Below are 16720 nucleotides of genomic sequence, written 5' to 3'. Positions count from 1 at the left end.
AAATGATCAAACATACCAGATTGGTTAAATAATTTATATCTATTCAAGCAATAGAACACCATAAAATGATGATATGTGTGTATATATTTACTTCATATAGAAAGTTATCTATGCTATGTGTTGAATGAAAAAGAAAATTATAACATTGTATGAAGGGAGTATCTAGAAAAATACATCACAACATTTTTATAATTGTCACTGGCTAATGTTATTATTAGAGATTTTTTTTACATTTTTATTTGTATATTCCATTTTTTCTACATTAAACATGTGTGCCTTATGTAACAAAGACGTATTTTTTAAAACTTCTCCCTATAAATTTAATCCATGATCTCAGGGGAAATAAATGCTTTCAGGAATTTCACTGTGACTGGAAAAGCGGAGACAGGTTACCTGATTAATGGCTCCCAGCATCTCAGCCCTGCTGGCCACTCTCACTGTGCACTGGCTAAGAAATGTGATACTCTTCTCCAGCTTCTTAATTATTTCCTGGGCCTGGTTGTCATCTTCACACAGAGGCGTTAAGGACTGCACACAGAGTAGAGCGTTAAAAGATTTCCAACACAAGCATTCAGCAAGCAATTCTAACACTGACCATATGGCAAATGTGGATGACAGTTCAATCTCAATTATCTTGGTGGAGGATGAAAAGCAGCAAAGACCAATCATGAATGGTATCAAAATAGTCATGTCTTTGTTGGCTAACAGGTAGATATATGCAGGTGACCACAAACCTTTTATGTCTATCCTTGATCCCTTCTTTCTTTACTTCCCAAACTTGCCACACTTCCTCATGTGCATTGACATCTTTCAATTACTAGAATAGGCCTTTTACCATCAACTAATATGGTAAAGAGATTAATGCTTATAAATGAATTGGATGTATCACTTGAGGAACATAAATTGGAATTTTGAGAAATGGTAAGGAGATTATGGTAATGGTAAAGAGATTATGCTTATAAATGAATTGAATATATCATTTGAGGAACATAAGTTGGAATTTTGAGAAAAGTAACCAAACATACTGCAATTAGAAATGTCTGTGACTACTACACTTGCTCTTCCATGGATGGTAAGGTATGACTGGGCTGGCTAGGTGAGCAAGCATTCATTGCCTTATGAACATTCCTCCCAATCCAGTGTCCTTTATACAAGATGGTGCCCTTTGTGATGAAGAACCATCCTTCTCACTAGGGTAGAGACAGAAGTAAGAGAACAGAAGATTTGGAAGCAAACAAGACTTTCCACATCAATCATTAGCTCCATGATTGTTAGCAAATTTCTAAGACTCACCCAAATCTAAAACACCATAAATTTTAAGAGGTACCATTACTTTGTATATCATTAAGAAAAAAAAAAGTTTTGCCTATAAAACCATCAGGCACCATTGACTGTAAATTGTATTGTAATTCTAGAAATGTAAAAACATCAACTTTTTGATTTGCTGTTTCCTCATCAGTCAAGTGGAGACAATCACATCTTTCTAGGAACACTGTGATATGAGAGGTAACAGAGGCCAACTGCTTGTCACCAAGTTGGTGCTCAGTGAAGGGCAGCCCCTTGTGAAACAAATGCATATAGGTTGTGGTCAGTGAGGTGCTAACCAATTGGAATGGCAATTGTCAGACATGCAGTTTCTTAGAGTGGGTTAAATAACCACCTCCACTTGGGAAGGGAAGAGCAGATGTCACTTATTAACAAAACAGAATATGGTTAACCGAGCTTGAATCATGAAGGAATAGAAAATATATAACAACTATAAAATCTATTTTAAAACTATAAAATCTATAACTATAACTAGGAAGGAGATTGGATCAAGTAATCAAAAACCTTCCAACAAAGAAAAGCCCATGACTAAATGGCTTCACTGGGGAATGCAACCAAACATTTAAAGAATTAATGCCAATCCTCCTAAAACTCTTCCAAAAATTTGAAGAAGAGGAAACACATCCAAGCTCATTCTGTGAGGCCCACATTACCTTAATACCAAGACCAGATGAAGACATTACAAGAAAAGAAAGCTACAATCCAATATCTCTGATAAATATTGATATAAAAATCCTCAACAAAATGCTAGTAAACTGAATTTGATAGCACATTAAAAGGATTATATATCATGAACAAGTGACATTTATTTCTAGGATGCAAGAATGGTTCAACACATGAAAATCAATCAATGTAATATATCACATTAATAAAAAGGAGGAAAAAAATCATATGATCATTTCAACCCATTCAGAAAAAGCATGAGATAAGATTCAACATCCTTTCATGATTTAAAAAAACACTAAAAGAATTAGGAACAGAAGAAAATTACCTCAACATAACAAAAGTCATATATGAAAAACCTACAGCAAACATTATTATACTCCATAGTGAAAGACTGAAAGCTTTTCATTTCAGACAGCAGCAACGAAAAGATGTCCACTCCCACCACTTCTATTCAATATAGTACTAGAAGTTCTAGCCAGAACAATTAGGCAAGAAAAGGAACAAAAAGGCATCTCAATCAGAAAAGAAGTAAAATTATCCCTATCTGCAGATGACCTGAACTTATATGTAGTAAACACCAAAAAGACCACAAAAAAAGTCTATTAGAATATATACATCCACTTACATGAAGTCTCTAAAGCAGTTTAATTCGTAAAAACAGTAGAATGGTGCTTATCGGGGACTGAGTTGCAAAGGGGGAAGGTTAACAGGTGTAGAGTTTCAGTTTCAGAAGATGAAAAGTTATGGAGTTCTGTTTTGCAACAATGTAAATAAATTTACACTACTGAACTGTGCACTTAAAAATGGTTAAGATAGTAAATTTTGTTATGTATTTTTGTCACAATAAAAGTAACGGAATATAGTTTCTCAATTTTAATTTTCTTCATCCAAAATTAATCTCTTAATTTTCCAACCCACCTCTAAATTTATGATAACCTCATAATATGGAAGGATTAACAGTAATTGTCACACCTCTGTGGACCCTCATTCTTCTCTCATTACCTTACATACAGCAGGCTTGCCTATCACCTTGCCTATTCAAGACTGAATCAGTCACCATTCTCTTTCCTTAGTTAATCATAAATAGAAATAGATGGTGTTTTTTTTTTTTTTTTTGAGACAGAGTCTCACTCTGTGCCCAGGTGAGTGCTGTGGCGTCAGCCTAGCTCACAGCAACCTCAAACTCCTGGGCTCTAGCGATCCTCCTGCCTCAGCCTCCTGAGTAGCTGGGACTACAGGCATGCGCCACCATGCCCGGCTAATTTTTTCTATTTTTAGTAGAGACGGGGTCTCGCTCTTGCTCAGGCTGGTCTCGAAATCCTGACCTCGAGCGATCCTCCCGCCTCGGCCTCTCAGAGTGCTAGGATTACAGGCGTGAGCCACTGTGTCCAGCCTGGAAATAGATTTCTGATTCTTTTCTGGGAGGCTTAAAATTGATATCTCCTATTGCTCAGTTTTCTGAATGATTACTCTTCTGCCTGAAAGCAAATCCAGACAGAAGGCAGATGACTCATACAACCTATTTTAAAGGACATTTTTTATTTTATGGCTGATATTCTCCTATTAGTGAAACTTTTATCTCAGCCCGATCCTGAATTCTTACTTTCTGTTAGTTCACATTTGAGTCAGGCGGGGCTTGGTACCTGGTATTGGTGTGGGTCATACACATAAACTCAGATGTAATTACGAAAACGTTGTTAAAAATATAACCAAATGTTTAGACCCCCTAGATGTTCTGATTCTCACCTCTAATAGCTTTAAACAGTTAGTGATTTCTTTCTTCAAATTGTCTTCTGCCAAGTCACGGGACCTCTCTTCAAGTTTCACTCTTTTCTCCAACGTAAACCAGTCACACTTAAATCCCAAAGATAATCTGAGAAATTCTGCCTGTTGTCAAAATAATGTGAGGGCAAGGAGAGAAAATTAGATGTGGTCAGATATTTCGGCTTAATTCCAGATTATATGGATGCATTTCTTTCTCCTCCCAGCGACATACAACTGACATGCGTAGGCTTCATCTGCACTTAGTCACCACAAAGGCCAACAGACACCAGACATATGAGAGCTTGTGCAAAAGCACAGAGCGACTGCAGCACGTGAGTCTGAAACATCTTTTTCTTTTTAAAAGAAAAAAACAGATGCTTTAAACTCACCTCCACCTCCTTCTCATTAGCAGAAGTGCTGTAGGATAAGACAAAGAACTTATTCAAACGCAATCCAACAGAAAAATCAAACATGTTAACATACTATGTGAAGAAGCACTTACTTGTCACTTTGTCTAAAGTTAACGGATTTCACAGTGGTCACAGGAAGAGGAGAAACAGCAGTGTCTGTTAAAAGACAGTAAAATATTATTTGGTTAAGAAGCCTTAACATTTAAAAGCAATAACAATATTTCATCAAATATTGTTATGTCTTATCTCCACTAAACAAAGGCATTTCATTTAAGTATGTCTGAAAAGACAGCTAAAAATGTGCTTGTTTAACTTAAATTACAAGATAATGTTATGCTAAGCTACCGGGATCACAATGACATTAAAATCATTACAGCTTGTGAATGGTCCTCGAAACCTAAAGATGTCTCAGAATCAAGGGGCAGCCCAATTTGTTCTCTTTGCATTTGAACGTTTATTATACGTGATCCAATGGCTAGATGCATTGGATCTAGCCTTCTTTGGAAGGCTTTAATAGCAGCAGCAGCAGAAGGAATAGTAGTTGTCAACAATAGTACTAGCAATAGTAATAGCAGTAGAAATAATACTGGTAACAATAACAGCAACGGTAAACATGGCAACAAGCACGGGCTTACTATATGCCAGTCCCAGCACAAAGCTCTTTACACATACCATGATTTTCTTTGAGAACTTTATAAAGAACAATATATTAGTTATTATATAAATAATTTTGGATTTAAGGTTGAACAAACTTGGTTTAAATCTGAGCTTTAGCCTTGACTTCAGCATTATACAATGCATCCATGTAACAAGAACACTTATATCCCCTAATATTTTAAAGTAAAAATTATAGATAAATAAATCTGAGCTTTGTTGACTCTTAGAGCTATCTGGTCTTGAACAAGCCACAACTTCATTAAGACATCAACAATATAAGGCCGATATTATTTCTATATAGTAGCTAACTTCTATAAGAACTTCTGTGCCAGGCATTTTTCTAAGTGCCTCATACATAATACTATATTCGATCCTCACTGCAAACCTTCTGTGGTGGATACCGTTATTGTCCACATTTTATAGGCTAAACAACTGAATCACAGTTTGCTTACCTCATGTAGTATTTAGAGGACTAACTAAAACTATGCACATAAAGAATTTAGCCTAGGACTTAGCATATAGTATAATTCCCAATAAAGTGTGCTTTCTAAACTTTCCATTTTGCAGGTAAGAAAACTGAGACTCAAGGTTAAGTAACTTTCCAGGGTCACATAGCTAATCAGAGACTGACCCAGTCTAGAGTCTAGAAGAATCCAAAGTCTGAACTCTATCCACTATTCCCTCTTAACGGAGGTAGGCTGAGGAGGGAAGCACATTGGCACTCATTCTGTAAATGTTGGCCAATTTACTTGTAGATGGAATACTGAAAAAGAACTCAAAGTAGGACTTAGAATTTATCACCAACATTGGCTTGGTTCTTAGTTCACAATAGACACTAGTTATTACAAGTTTTCTGGGAACAAACAGCCAGTGAAATGTAAATGTGACTTTTAAAAAATGATCCGAATGGAATCTAGAATCAGTCCCATTGGCTGATCTTATCCAGAGATGCAGAATTTGTCAGTGTCATATTGTCACTCAAAAATTCCACTCACAAAAATATCAGCAGGGGACAAAAGTCCCCATGGGGGTTGAGAGAGAACATGGCTTACCTCCTGAAGCACATTCTTTTTTATGTTCTTCTATTGTCTCTGGTTCCTTTTTGGCTTCCTGAAATCATAAAGAGATTTTATAGCTGTACAGAGAATAGAAATCCTGCGTAACCAATCATTTCCCAACTTCCTGCCCTCTCCTAACCCTACTCTGTCAAAAATACTTTATGGTATACAAGGAACTGTACTGAGGGTTAAGAAGAAAAGGAGACTGGTTCAGGCCGGGTGTGGTGGCTCACGCCTGTAATGCTAGCACTCTGGGAGGCCGAGGCAGGAGAATCACTTGAGGTCAGGTGTTCAAGACCAGCCCGAGCAAGAGCAAGACCTCTTCTCTACTAAAAATAGAAAAATTAGCCAGGCACGGTAGCACATGCCTGTGGTCCCAGCTACTTGGGAGGCTGAGGCAGGAGGATCGCTTGAGCCCAGGAGTTTGAGGTTGCTGTGAGCGAGGCTGATGCCACGGCACTCTAGCCCAAGCAACAAAGTGAGAATCTGTCTCAAAAAAAAAGAAGAAGAAAAAGAAGAAGAAAATGAGACTGAACGGTTCAAAGGGGGCTTCCAAGCTAGTCAAAGCAAAAAGGACACAAATATATGAAAAGCTGCAAACATGACACAAGTTACAACAATGCAAACTAGGACTAATTACAAAATAAATGAGATACAGATAAATAAGGACTCTAAGAAAAAGAGCACCATGGCTTGAATAGCACGGTGAGTCTCTGCAGACAAGGGACACGCTGGAGTGTGATGGAGAGCTAGGATTGGCTGGATGAAGAGGAAAAGTGGGGGGATGTAGGGACAGCACACGTGGCTTTCTAGATGGGTTTTTAGAGTAGTTGGCAAAGATAACTGCTAAGACTGGGTCATGCCAGCCTTTTACTCCATAGGAATATGTTTTAAGGTCACTGACCCATTGTCCTATAGGCGTATCTGTGTAAAAAGCATCTCCATAACAACAGGGTTGTGCTGTACTGCCTGGGGACACCTAATGGGAAAGCTTTAGGTATATGAGACTTTTTAAGATAATAATTATTCAGCATTCTGAGATTAATGGAGAAATTTAGAAAACCAAAAATATTTTCCATTAAAAACTAAGTCTAAGACGACAAATTTCCTTGGTAGGGCCATTGATACCATGTCATGTGATTTTTAGACAACTGAAACTAAGGTTTCAATAAAATGTAACAAATACAATAGTACAGATATAACACTGAATTGTTGTCATGAACATTTAAATATCCCCTAATTTTTTGAATCCTCCCCCAACCCCCAGACCTCTCCCAGCTGTGGCATTTTCTTCTCCTGCCCTCCCTAGCCACACTTCTGGGAGGAGCCGTCCACAGCTGCTGTTCCCAGTTCATCTCCCATGTGTGATCAATTAACTACTTCACACCTTCATCCAACACTCCAAGGAAAGTGCTCTCACCAGTTATCAGTGAACTCCCTAATTGCCAAGTCCAATTGACAATTTTCCGTCTTTATCATGCTTGACCTCACTGTAGCGTCTAAAACCATCTATAAATCCCTTCCTCCTCCCTATTCCCATGTTATTCTATTCATCCTGTAGGTTAAGCCATAAACCTGGGTGTCTACCTTTCCCACACCCCTGATATGTCACAATCAACTGTGAATTCTCCCTCTTAAATACAACTCAAATGAGTCTCCTTTTCTCCACTGTCACTAAACTCATACTGTCTTCATCGTGTCTGAGTTATCACCATGGAATCCTAACCAGTCCCACCACCCCCATGACTACAGTTTTCTAATCCATTACTTTTTTTTCCCCCCACTCTATCACCCAGGCTGGAGAATCCATTATTTTTTTAAATGTCTTTATGTCTACATTTTTTTGAAATGAGAAGGAACTTTTTTTCAGAAGATTGTATTACGAAAGACTAAAGGATTTTCCTCTGTTCATTTTTCGCAAGCGGCAACCACTTTAAGCACGTGTGCCCGCCCAGCTCGCACTACACTCTCCCTGCACCGTCACCGCTCTGCATCCTCGGGTCTCACATCTGCAGATTCAATCAACCTGGAATCAACAGTGTCTATGATGGTTGTGTCTGTATCGAATACATACAGACTTTTCTCATCATTATTCCTAAGTAGTACAGTATAATAACAATTTATATAGCATTTACACTGTTTTAGGTATTATATATTAGGTATATAAGTAATCTAGAAATGATTTAAGTATACAAGAGGATGTGCATAGGTTATATGCAAATATTACAACATTTTATATCAGAGACTTGAACATCTGTTGATTTTGGTATCCTCAGGGGTCCTGGAACCAAACCCCTATGGAAACCAAGGGTTGACTCTGCTTCATAGTACAGTCAAAGGGTCATCCCAAATGCCATGTCCCATCAGTCTGCTCCCTTCAGACTGAAATGCTGTAAAAACCTTATAGCTCCAAATGTATCCATGCCATAACCACCTCTTAACTTGAGTTAGCTTGCATGGGTCTCTGTTTCTTGCAACCCAATGGGCCTAACTAGAGCAATGCTTATACGTTGAGGGGAAAGCAACAGTAATACACCCACACAAGACTTCACACCTACGATGAAGGGACTGATACATAACACCCTTGAAGAATTGTGGAATTGGATCCGTAGTCTATAAGTTACTCTTCAATAATGAATTTTAATGATGAATAAAAATAGCAAGTGCTCCTTAAGGAAGGAAATGTAGCTCTTTTCTATGAACATTTGCAGCTATACTTTTAATGTTTTTTAAGCTTTGCCATGCAAGTACAGAGCATTCAATATTACTTACATGGTACCTCCTCGATGACACCTTTTCTGGCCTTCACCTCAAGTATTTTTTCTTTCAAATCACTGATCACACTCTAATTATTGAGTAATTATCTGTTTCTTCATCTGATTAGACTGTATTATGATAGCTATAACTGTTTTATTCAACTTTATTTATTTATTCAACTTTATTTAATGCATTCATTTATTTAAGCAGTCCTCTATTAAGAGATATGTAGCTTGTTTCCAATAGAGACCTCTGATGAAAAATAAACGAGTGAGTGAGTGAGTGAATGAGTCAATGAAAAATCAAGGTGAAGCCAGGAGGTCCTAGCTCCGACTCTATTATGTCATCTTGGACAGGTCACAAAAACACTTTGGCCTCAACTTCTTTGTCTATAAAATACTGATGTAAATTAAATTCTATCAACCTCATAATAGTTTGAAATGATAAAATAATATTGATACTTTTAAGAGTACTTTGCAAACTTAAAGGGACAGTTCTACCATTGTAATACATTATTACTTTTAGGGTTAACATGCATGTATGTATTTCCTTACCGTAATTAATACGGTTTTATCTTTATTCGTAGAGTCCTGGCATGCAATATTCTCATGAGCTGGACTTGTGCCTATGAGAAAAAGGAAACATACAAAACAGTTGGGGGAGCAGTAACATGTAAGAGAGGAAGAAATAGTGAGGGTGGCAACATGATCAGATCAGTAAGTGGCGAAGGCACTAGCATGTGAGATGAATTACATACTACAAAAAGCATACACGTGCCCATTGACTCAGGATTGGGATGGAGCAGGTAAGGTCCACAAGGAGGCTAAGCCATAGATTTCTTAAAAGAAATGAACATCGGTGTAAATGACCTTCAAAGAGTAGAATTTTTAAGAAATCTTTTTTAGGCTGCTGCTGCTTTTTTATCAAACACTTCACTGGTATAATAATAGAAAATTGATGAAGGAAGGATGAACAGTTAGTAGCGTCATAGTTTTTTTTATAGCTTGACAAACAGGTTTTCTTTAAAAATTACATAGGCAAGGCTGATAACAAAGTATGACATCCTTCTAAAACCACATGGTATCTTCCTACATAAAATTCATCAGACTAAGAAGAAAAGATGCACTTCTAACTTGTGCCATTCCTTTTTGTCATTGTCCTATCTTTCTGTGTACTTTATTTGTACTGGAATGCACCCGACAATTATTCTCCTGTCCACTCAGCCCATTGTCCTGCATTTAATTCACTGCAGGCACAAAGGTCAGCAGTTACAGAAAGGTTTTATTTCTAAGAAAAAAATATTTAAAGGGTGTATATTTTTAACATTTATATGGTAAAAGAACAAAATGGTAACCGGTTTCTTCAAAGACATGCAATTTTTCCCTATGGAAATTTCATTTTAGTTTTTCTTTAGATTTTAAGACAGCAGATTCACATGGTTCATAAATCAGAAAGTATAAAATACTTTATAGAAAAAATTTCCTCTTCCTTCCATGTCTGCCAGAAATCTAGCTAGTTTCTCTCCCAGTAGACAATGTTACTAATTTTTGTCTAGTCTTCCATTGTTGTATGCATAAAAACTTTTTTGTGGCCGGGCATGGTGGCTCACGCCTGTAATCCTAGCACTCTGGGAGGCCAAGGCCGGTGGATCGCTCGAGGTCAGGAGTTCGAGACCAGCCTGAGCAAGAGCGAGACCCCGTCTCTACTAAAAAAATAGAAAGAAATTATCTGGCCAACTAAAATATATATAGAAAAAGTTAGCCGGGCATGGTGGCGCATGCCTGTAGTCCCAGCTACTCGGGAGGCTGAGGCAGTAGGATCGCTTAAGCCCGAGAGTTTGAGGTTGCTGTGAGCTAGGCTGACGCCACGGCACTCACTCTATCCAGGGTGACAAAGCCACACTCTGTCTCAAAAAAAAAAAAAAAACAAAAAACTTTTTTGTATCCTTTTTTCATAAAATTTTACATGCTGTACATAACATTCTATACTTTTTTTCAAGAAACAATAGTCCTTTGATATGATTCTAAGAAAAAAGTCTCCTTACACGAGTTTGGTTTTGGGGGCGTTTTGTTTTTTTTTCCTAGAGACAGGGTCTCGCTCTGTTACCCAAGCTGGAGTGTAGTGTGTAATCATAGCTCACTATAACGTCCAACTCCTGGGTTTAAGCAATCCTCCTGCCTCAGCCTCCCAAGTAGCTGGGACCACAGATGCACATCACCAAGCCCAGCTAATTTTTTTTTTCTTTTGGTAGAGATGGAGTCTTGCTATGTTGCCCAGGTTGGTCTCAAACTCCTGGCCTCAAGCAATCTTCCTACCTGGGGCCTCCCACAGTGCTGAGATTATAGGTAGCAGCCACCATACCTAGTCTCCTTATATATGTTTTGTGTCTGCATATTAGTATTCAATTACATGGAAATGCCAAAATATAATCTTTCATTGATAGTTGACTTGTTTCCAAGTTATTATAGACAATGCTTCAATAAATAAGCTTACACATGTCATTTTGGATGTGTGTACATTTACCTATAAGATAAATTCTAGGAAAATGAATTATCATAGCAGTGGATATGCACATTTTATATTTTGATAGATATTAGAGAGTTTTCCTCCATATTACAGTAGTCCCTCCCTATCTGAGGTTTCACTTTCCATGGTTTCAATTACCTGTGGTCAACCATGGTCTGAAAATATTATTAATACATAATAAGATATTTTGAGAGAGAGATAAAGAGAGACCACATACATATAACTGATATTACAATATATTGTTTGAATTGTTCTACTTTATTATTATTGTTAATCTCTTAATGTGCCTAATTAATAAATTAAATTTATCATATGTATGTATATATAGGAAAAAACAGTATATGCAGGGTTCGGTACTATCCACAGTTTCAGGAATCCACTGGGTGTCTTGGAATGTAGCCCCTGTAGATGAGGGGGGTCTAGTTACAAAAATTTACATCTTCTACAGTAATTTCCTTTTTCCCTTACAGATTTACCAACAGCGTGTAATCAAGTTTTTGCATCTTTGTCCATATAACAGGTGAAAAATGGTTATCTTGGTGCAGTTTTAATTAAAACATTTCCTTATTAGATATGAGGTGGAGTATAAAGATATTCTTCAATTAACCCATGACACGTATTCCATTTCTGCAATTTTATGGCTATTCTAATTTAGTACCAATATCTCAAATTTAAATCTAGAGTTCAAACAATAGAATGGATTTTCCTTGACTGATCTTTTTGGGTTTTGGTAGGAAGTGGAGCCTATTCTTCCCATAAGTGTCAACTATAATGGTGTCTCACAGGGAATGGTTGAGAATAACTACTTTGTTTTCAGAGTCAGGTAGCAGAAAAGGATGTAACATACCATATGGTTAATTCTCCTGCCTCCCGAGTGGACCATTATTAACTGGTCCATCCTTTTAACCTGGTAGATTCTAATTAGCATTCCAAGAATTTCCTAAGCAGGCGATGTCACATCTGTGCCACACTTGAAACCCAGTTATGTCCAGTCAATCTTGTCCATAGGAAATATTTCAGTTGCATTACAATATACTGTAAGTTTTGTTCTATCTACAAAATTAAAAAAAAAATCGGTAACATCCTCATACATGAGGGCCATGGTTACCTCTTGGACTTCTTTTCTCCACACTATTTTTTCAAATAGAAAATTATATTATAAAAATTTTATAAAATTAATATTAAATAATATTATTGAGCTACTGAGGATAGTTACTCCACTAGCTTACAGGTTTGCCTCATGTTTTAGAGTGGAAACGACACTTACACCCTTCCACAGCTTACCTTGTGTCTCCATCCCGGTAGCCGCAGCCTCCTCTGTCTTACAGAGTGATTTACCATCAAGGTCACCAGAAGCCATATTCAAAATTTCTGATCCAGAATCTGTCAACAGGAAGAAACCAACAGCGTGAACACTATGCAAAAGGAGTATTTGCCTGTGTTCTTCTCATTTGCATACACTCAGCAAGTCACAGATCACCGGGCTTAAATTATAACACTAACGCTCCATTTCTCTCTCTTTTCCAAGGCCACTCACCACTTGAAGTTACAGTACTGTCTGTGGATGAAGTGTGTCTGGGTGATGGTAGTATGGGATGTTCCCTGCCAAAAGGACAGAAGAAATATTTTGGAACGTCAGGTCCAAGAATTCTCTTAAAAGCCAAGTAAATATGCGTACAAATTCACACACGCAGCACAAACAGGCAGACCTGGACTGCGGCGGGCTCTCAGCACGCAAGTGTTCAACACCATTCTCCTACAGGAAAAAGAAAGGAGATATAAGTTCGACAATTTGACATTTTCTATTCCAAAGAGATTGTTTTAAGCAAACATTTTCATACAGTTTTAAATTAACTCATATTTACTTTGCTCTTTTGGAGAGGATATGGGAATGAGGTGATATAGGGCATATTGATATACACACTTCTTCAAATCTGTACTTACAAAAAAAAAAAAAAACCAATACTAAGCATATTTACAAGGCTGATATTTAAAGAAAACCTGATAAATTCTTGGGCAAAACAAATTCTAAACTCAAAGGGCAGATAGAGTTTATTTCATAAATTGAAGTCAAGTTTTCTTCAAACAGAACATTGTACATGGGCATAAAACAACATTTCTATTTATAGGAATATTACTCAACCTAAAACTTTTGACCTGATGGTTTAAAAATTATTCTCAGTATTCTAGCTAGACTAGAATTTTAAACTTAATCCATATCTACCTCAAAAATCTGAGGGATTACATCTAAGTCAGCACCTATTATTTGGTGCTCAAAAGAGCTTAACAGAATTGTAGTCCCAGCCTGCCAGTGCAAGTGTTTGAAAGTCATATAGGAATCTCTTAATTTCTACCAGGAATTCCTAATTTCGGGGGAACTTTAGGTATTTTATTCATTTTTTTCTCTTTCAAAAAATACGGTGGGAATATAGTTTCTTTTCTAATAATAAGCTTTTCCAACATATTATTTTAATTATTATTTGCTTGGCTACAAAAATAAACTAAAAGTTAATAAATTAGAACTAAAATAATTTAGGCATATCAAAAACCTACACAGACAATATAAAAATGAAGACATTTCAATATTCTATAATCAGACATAGAACTTATTAACTGGCATAATCAACAGGTTTCTATGGAGGGACGCTATATGCCATAGACAGTATTTAAAATCTATCCAAGAAAATATCTACCAGAGTCACAGATAGGTAAAGGTTTAACAAGGGTGTGCAGAACTTGTAGTTACCCAGTACAATAATAGCAGCTTACATCTGTTTAGCACATTAAAATCCACAAAATTTTATGTGTCATCTCATTTAATTCTTCCAACAATCTTAGCAGTGAGTTTTAGTGAGAAAAAGATTTACTTATTGGAGGCAAGGAAATTAGGCCAGTGAATAATTTCTGACGAGCATTTAGAATGTTGGAGCCAGCCTTCAAACACAGATGTAACTAAATAGAGTGTTCTCTACACTATAAATGAAACTAACTTGAGCATACCCTAACCCAGGCTATTGGCGAGGAAAAGACTTCCCAATTGTGTCTTAGACTGGTAGATGACTTAAATATAAACTTTTACAATGTTTATCTCAAATGTTTAGAAAAATCCACAATTGAATTTGCAAAGTAAGAATTCATACCTATCCTCCTACAGATCAGTGATGTTGTTCAACCTTCTCTCTTTTATTTCATTTCATCTGTGCTTTAAATGACTTTGGGTCAGACCATATGTGACTGAAGCTCCTCATGACACCAGTTTAACTTAATTCATCAAAAGTCTATTTTGTGCCAGAAACAGTGACAAGGGCTAGAGACATACAAAAATAAAATCTTTGTCCTGGAAGACCGTGTAGGGCAGTCAGGGAGGGAAATGTGTAACACAAATACTACTTTATAACTTATAAGCTGCATTCCACAGAGAAAAGAATACACACAGAACAAAATTAACAGAGTGGGTGCTATCTGAATTAAGTTTTAAAGAGAAATGGTACCTTATAAGCTGTAGGCAGTTAAATGATGATGGCTCTATCTTTAAAATGTTTAAATAAATTATATTAGCAATTTTATACGCTTAGGTAAATATACTCCAATATGTATATAAGAAATGAAGCTTTAAAAATTGGAGAAAATTAAATATCCTTCACTTTTATTGAATATCATACTTCATAAAAAATAAAAAAGAATTGATTTCTTAATAAAAAGCCCACTTAACATCCTATATTTAAAAAACTGTTGCTATATGCAGCCTGAAATAACACTTATTATCGCACTATAACTAAAATCTAATTTTGTCAGAAAAGACTTCACCTATCTGGGTCACGGATACTCATATTTGAGTTTAAGAAATATGAAAGAGAAGGCAGTTCTTATTTCCTATTCTATGAAATCAGTCTCCAAGATAGGGAAAATGGAGCACAGCACTTTCACAAAATTGTTTTTTAAGAAAAGTCTAATTACTATTTAAAGTCAAAATAATAAATACAGCAAAAATACGGCTTGCCTCCCTAACATCACAAATGAGTCTCATTTGCCCTAATGCTCCGTGGGAGGCCTTTTTCCTATACCTTATATGTGAGATATTTTAGTTAGAAGCCTTTAGATAAATATATTTATTGATTAAACAATTCTGTGATTTTGGAGAAATCACGTATATCTAGGAGCCATATATTACTACATTGTTCTGGAACAGTTGCAAGGTAAGCAATTGGATATTTTCCCAAATCATTAATCTTTATAAACCTCAGTGATCAGAAAATAACCCAATATACAACACATCCTAAATTTTCATAAATTTGGTCTAATATTTATCAGAGCAAAGAAGGAGATGGTTTTTTAAAAATTTAGTTTCAAATTTAGGATTACAGTGAATGAAAGTTGGAGATACAGCCCTCAAGGGGTGGAGGGTAACTCAGCAAAAATTTTTCACTCTTGTGCTCTTTCTCTCCAGCTTCAAAAGTTGCCCCTATTTAAATCAGCATCCCAGGCTCACAGAAGAAACTAATCCACACACACCAATTGCAAGATCTGGACAGATCATGAAAAAGATAATCTACTAGATATATTTTAAAACCAAGGAAAATCAAGAAATTAAGAGTGTGAAGAGGAAAGTTCAGATGATAGATTTACTTACATGTATGAGATTGGCTCAAGTCAATGAATCTAGCACCTGCCGATAGCATAGAGCAGGAAGAATGCTCTTCCTGTCCAAGCTATTCAAATATTAACCTGCATAACATTTACATGAAAAATCCAGCCCATTTGCTTTTGACAGTAAGAGTCTAATGTAGGGTGGGGTAGCCAAGGTACTCATGGAACAAGTGAGACAGATTCTCCCATGGGCTGGGTCAGCAAATGCAGGCCACACACACACACAGCAGTATTATTTCAATATCTAGATAGAAAAAATATGAAGAACAATAAGAAACAACTTTTAAGATACTAGTAATGGCAATTAATTGGCCTAGATAATCTCCCAGGATTACTTTATCTTTTCTCTTCTATATAAAATGCTGCTTAATGCATAGATGTTATGATCTGAAATCCTTCTAATAAACATTTATGTGACCAGTGTAATTTTTACTATTGGATCTATTTTAGACAACTAATGCTAATGAAATAAATTAATGTGATTTTTCTGGGAACAAAAGAAATATTGACCAAAGAGTCTGTATAGACTTACTTAAAACTTGACTCAGGGTCCATTAAAATTTCTGAAAAGAGGAAGAATGTTAAGAAGAACTTTCTAAAAGATTAGCACTACTTGAACCTAAACAAAACTACATTTGCTTATAGGTTTTTTTTTTTTTTTTTCAATTTCTAACTAAAAGTACACCACACCCTCAGATCTACGGGACGCACCCACTCCTTTGAGGTTCATTTATAATACAGTTATCAGTCAACTTCTACACGTCCCAGTTTTGCAACTGGCAATGTTATTTATTCTCCAAGGTTATTAATGCTTCTCCCACACACAACTTGGAAGAACAGGACAGACAATGGCCAGAAAATCTTCTGAGATATTTTTAAATTGATCCTGTTCTTGGCCTCAATAAATCA

The 16720-nt window shown here is 36.4% G+C and overlaps 1 protein-coding gene across 1 annotated transcript in view; it reads right to left on the bottom strand.

The window, feature by feature from the left end:
* IRAG2 (inositol 1,4,5-triphosphate receptor associated 2) overlaps positions 1-16720 on the bottom strand; it is an 85552-nt gene that overhangs the window by 10156 nt on the left and 58676 nt on the right. The window contains exons 24-32 of the mRNA XM_069491476.1: positions 12874-12920; positions 12702-12766; positions 12449-12547; positions 9193-9263; positions 5876-5933; positions 4259-4322; positions 4146-4173; positions 3739-3879; positions 394-528 (exon numbers count right to left, since the gene is read on the bottom strand). Of these exons, the coding sequence (XP_069347577.1) occupies positions 394-528; positions 3739-3879; positions 4146-4173; positions 4259-4322; positions 5876-5933; positions 9193-9263; positions 12449-12547; positions 12702-12766; positions 12874-12920 (708 nt within the window). The remainder of the gene's footprint in view (positions 1-393; positions 529-3738; positions 3880-4145; positions 4174-4258; positions 4323-5875; positions 5934-9192; positions 9264-12448; positions 12548-12701; positions 12767-12873; positions 12921-16720) is intronic.

This window comes from Eulemur rufifrons, chromosome 16 (genome assembly GCF_041146395.1).
Source record: "Eulemur rufifrons isolate Redbay chromosome 16, OSU_ERuf_1, whole genome shotgun sequence".
Taxonomy (NCBI): Eukaryota; Metazoa; Chordata; class Mammalia; order Primates; family Lemuridae; genus Eulemur; species Eulemur rufifrons.
The sequence above is the reverse complement of the archived record's forward strand: the minus strand, read 5'-3'. Positions and strand labels throughout refer to the sequence as shown.